The sequence below is a fragment of the Nycticebus coucang genome, chromosome 11, assembly GCF_027406575.1.
Source record: "Nycticebus coucang isolate mNycCou1 chromosome 11, mNycCou1.pri, whole genome shotgun sequence".
NCBI classification, from domain to species: Eukaryota; Metazoa; Chordata; class Mammalia; order Primates; family Lorisidae; genus Nycticebus; species Nycticebus coucang.
Window position 1 is genome coordinate 114,747,347 of NC_069790.1, and position 4,870 is coordinate 114,752,216.

The 4,870-nt window shown below is 38.5% G+C and overlaps 1 protein-coding gene across 1 annotated transcript; it reads left to right on the forward strand.

Annotated features, from left to right (window-relative positions):
• Positions 1-233: 233 nt before the first annotated feature.
• On the forward strand, positions 234-1,166 carry LOC128560057 (olfactory receptor 2A12). Its single transcript, XM_053553529.1, has one exon. It carries the CDS (start codon positions 234-236, stop codon positions 1,164-1,166), a length of 933 nt encoding a protein of 310 aa, XP_053409504.1.
• Positions 1,167-4,870: the final 3,704 nt, after the last annotated feature.

Sequence of the window (4,870 nt, forward strand, 5' to 3'; positions counted from 1 at the left end):
GAAATCTTCTAATTGTTAATATTAGTCAATAATTACAGTTTTTCAAATCTCTAAAAGCCAAATTTGCTAGTCAACCTCAAAGGAGTTTAGGGTAGATGGACCTCCAAATACTGACTTAGGGATTCTGGCATAAATTCACACTCTTTAATGAAATATCTTTTAACCCCCTTTTCTACCTTTCAGCTGTGAAATTTCTGTCTTGAGTGCATCAAATATTTACCTGTCACAGTAATATGGAGAGCAATCAGACCCGGATCACAGAAGTCATTCTACTGGGATTCCAGGTTGACCCAGCCCTGGAGTTGTTCCTCTTTGGATTTTTCTTGCTGTTCTACAGCCTCACCCTGATGGGAAATGGGATTATCCTGGGGCTCATCTGCCTAGACTCCAGACTTCACACTCCCATGTACTTCTTCCTGTCACAGCTGGCCATTGTTGACATGTCCTATGCCTCAAGCACAGTCCCTAAGATGTTAGGAAATCTTGCGATGCATAAAAAAATCATCTCCTTTGCTCCATGCATACTCCAGACCTTTTTGTACTTGGCTTTTGCTGTTACAGAGTGTATGATTTTGGTGGTGATGTCTTACGATCGGTATGTGGCCATCTGTTACCCCTTGCAATACAGCCTCATCATGAGCTGGAGAGTGTGCACGGTCCTGGCCTCAGCTTGCTGGGTGTTCAGCTTCCTTTTGGCTCTGGTGCATGTTACTCTCATTCTGAGGCTGCCCTTTTGTGGGCCGCAAAAAATCAACCACTTTTTCTGCCAAATCATGTCAGTGTTCAAATTGGCCTGTGCAGACACCAGGCTCAACCAAGTGGTCCTCTTTGCAGGCTCTGTGTTTGTTTTAGTCGGGCCCCTCTGCCTGGTGCTGGTCTCCTACTCACGCATCCTGCTGGCCATCCTGAGCATCCGGTCAGGGGAGGGCCGCAGAAAGGCCTTCTCCACCTGCTCCTCCCACCTCTGTGTGGTCGGGCTCTTCTTTGGCAGCGCCATCGTCATGTACATGGCCCCCAAATCCAGCCATTCTCAAGAACAGAGGAAGATTCTATCATTGTTTTACAGCCTTTTCAACCCTATGCTGAACCCTCTGATCTACAGCCTGAGGAACACAGAGGTGAAAGGGTCCTTCAGAAGAATTCTCTGGAAACAGAGACCAATGTGAAGGATGGTTTGTCTCATGATCCTGGGTCCTTTTGAATTCTTTAATTTACCAAACCCAATGCTCTTTATCTTTGGACTTCTTATAAAATAAGAAAATAATTCCTTTTTCAGTTTAAGTCATAGATACTAAACCTAAGATAAACACATAAAATAGAAAATCACAGTCTAACCCAATTCCTGAATATAAACACAGACATCTTAGAGAAAACATTCTTAAAAGGAGCATAGCAAAATGAAATAAGAATGTATTATGATAGGATTATTTATATCCCCAATATTCAAGAGTTGTTTAACATTAAAACAATGAAAATAATTTGCAACATTAACAAATTAAACGATACACATCATAGGACCATCTCAGTAGATATTAAAAAGTGTTTGATAAAGTTAAACATTGACTCAGGATAACATACTTTACAACCTAATATAACAGAAATCTTTTTAGGGAGAATTTATCAACAACAACAACAACAACAAAAAAGAAAGATAACACAGTGGTAAAATGTTAGGATCTTTCCCTTTAAGATAAAGAAAAGAACAATAAGGTATAAAGAATGGCTTATTTTCCTTGATTTCACTTTTTGCTAGAGATTATAATTGGTATGCTCATACAAAAAGAACAAATACACATTGATGTGTATACACACACACACATTTGATGAGGAGAAAGCAGGTTGTAATTATATGCAAATGACATGATTGTACATGTAGGAAATCCAAAAGAAGTTTCTGATATATTATTAAAGTTATAAGAAATTTTAACGAAGAATCAATATGAAAATATATTACTTTTGTTTTTTTTTTTTTTGAGAAAGAGTCTCACTATGTTGCCCCAGGCTATAGTGCCATGGCGGCACAGCTCACAGCAACCTCAAACTCTTGGGCTCAAGCAATCCTCTTGCCTCAGCCTCCTGATAGCTGGGATTTTAGGTGCCCGCCACAACACCCAGATAGTTTTTCTATTTCACCAGAGACAGGGTCTCGCTCTTGCTCTGGCTGGTCTGGAACACCTGAAATCAAGCAATACACCCACCTCAGCCTCCCATTGTGCTCAGATTCCAGGCATGAACCACCATACCCAGCCAGAAGATATATTCCATTTTTAAAAGCAATAGCAAACAATTAACATAACATTTTATAAAATGCTATCATCCATAAAAGGAATTAATTTGGGAATGCTTGCAAATAATTCTGACATAGGCTGTTCAAAAAATCTAAAGGGACAATTAGAAATATTTACTGAGAGACCGTGGTAAGTAAATAGACAGACACACAATGTGAGATATCCCAGATTTTTGAATGAAAAACGTTACAAAAAATTCACTCTCCTTAAACTGATTAACGAGTATAACACAATCCAAGTCAATATCCTACAATATTCTGGCAGAGTATGTGCAGAAGTTAATAAGCTAATTCTAAAATGCAAAGGGCCAAAGCTAGCCCAAATACTATTAAGAGAAAAAGTACAGATGGGAGGATTTCATGCAACAAATCAAAACACACTATGCAGTGCTACGAGATAGAGCAGTGTGGTATTCGCACAGGGATGAACCACTAAACAGATCATATAGAATTAAAAGCAGAGAAATAATTGACACCTTTACTAACACTTGCTGTAGAAGAGGCATGGCCTTGCAGATCACTGAGTAAGGATAGGATTTGCAGTTTGTGATGCCAGGACAAGTGAGTCTCCATGAAGACATTGAAACCACATGATACTTGAGTCCATTCCTAAAGATTTAAATGCCAAAGACAAAACTACAAAGCTTTTAGAAATATATACACATAAGGGAAGCGTTTTTAAAATAACAACACAAATTTGCCAAATCTTTAAATTGCATTAAAAGAAAATGTTGATATAAAACTTTCCCAGGTTGAAATTAAGAACTTATATATATCAAAATACTACATCAAGACAGTGAAAAGACAACCCACAACATCCTCTGCCATAGACCTCGTTTGTCAGCTTTGAAACAGCATCTTCCTGAACCCCAGCAAATTTCAGAGTTCCACTCATTGTCTTCACTGGATGATTTATCATATCTCTTCCATTTATCTTTTTCGTGCCATTATTCAGTACTTGAAGTTTTTCTCCTTATTTATTTATTCACGTTTATTGTCAGTTCGCTATTCTAATATGTAAGATCGTCATATGATGCAGTCTTGTCTTGTTTATTAGCTGTGCCTCCAGCATGTAGAGCAGAGCCAGACCCAGAGAAGATTCTCACTAGGTGCCTGTCAGCAGCTCTCTAGTAGAACTCCTGGGAAAGTGGAAGCCCCACCCACATGCGTCTTGAAACTAAGGAGCACAGAAGTCAGGAGGCAGAGATGCATTTTTATGTTCTATTTTAATTCCCATTTTGCACATGAGGAGATTACAGAACACAGAAGTTACGTAACTTACCCTGGGTCATTGAGTTAGTATAGTAAGTGGGAAATCAAGAGATAAAACACAGGTTATTTCCCACCAGAGCCTATATTCCTTCTTTGTTGTTATTGCTGAACAATAGAAATTTATTTTCTCGCAGTTTTGGAACATCAGCACTGTTGAATTTGAGTGAGGCTTCTCTACTGGATTGCAGATGATGTCTTCCCACTGTGTCCTCACATGATGAAAAAAGAGAAAGAGCAAGCCTGCCTCCTGAATATCATACGAACTCCACAGACAAGTGTAGCTTAAACCAACGACCCAATGATTCTAGAAAAACACCTGCATGTCTCCCTTGTACTGCCAGGAGGAAAAGTTATCGGCATCATCAAAGGATGATTTCATCTTTTTTCTTCCCTTCCCTTCCTTACCCTTCCCTTCTTTCCTTTTCGGGAAGTACACATCATTCTCCATAGAGTTCCCAGCTGTGAACACTCTCTTAGGAATAACCATGATATTGAACTACTGTTATTGAAGAGAATTAATATTCCATTCCAACATGAGAGCCAGTGATCATCCATTACCCTGTGAGAAATGGGGAGGGGGAAAGTTTTACAAATTTAACTCTTTAGGTAAATAAACCATAAAGAAATCATTTGTCAAACGTTAGTACAAGAGACATTAAATATGTAATAAAGGTGATACGGACATTGGGCTTGAAAAACTGAAAATAACAGGGAGTGGAAAAGGTTAAATTGTTTAGGTAGAAAGACTAGCAGGAGCCATCATACCAAATGGCATCTTACAAAAATTCATGTAAGGCAAGAATAACATAAAAATAGCATTTTTAATTTGAAAATCACTTTAAAATAAACTTAAAGATTAAAGCAGGAAAGAGATTCCTTCTTTTTTTTTTGGCAATATGGTAGTATGAACCATTTTTAGATTTCTTTTGTAGTGGGGGAATTTTCTGATGTAATGATGTCTAAAATTGATAAAGAAAGAAGCAAAAGAATATTCTTTTTTTTTCTTTCTTCCTTTTATCAAGAAGAAATTCCTTTCCAGAACAACTTTCTCTCTCTCAGCAAGTTTTTCCTTGTATTCCATTGGCCCAGCTTGAGTCAAATGGACATCCCTGCACACATTTACTGATAAAAAGATAAAATTGAGTGCTTGGTTTAGGTCAACCACGGTTTAATCTCCTGTGGCTCAGAGTGAGGACCACTTTCTCTTTACTCCCTAGGGTAGTGGTTCTCCACCTTCCTAATGCCACAGCCCTTAATACAGCTCCTGTGGGTCTCGACCCAAAGGTTGAGAACTGCTGCCCTAGAGCCTTT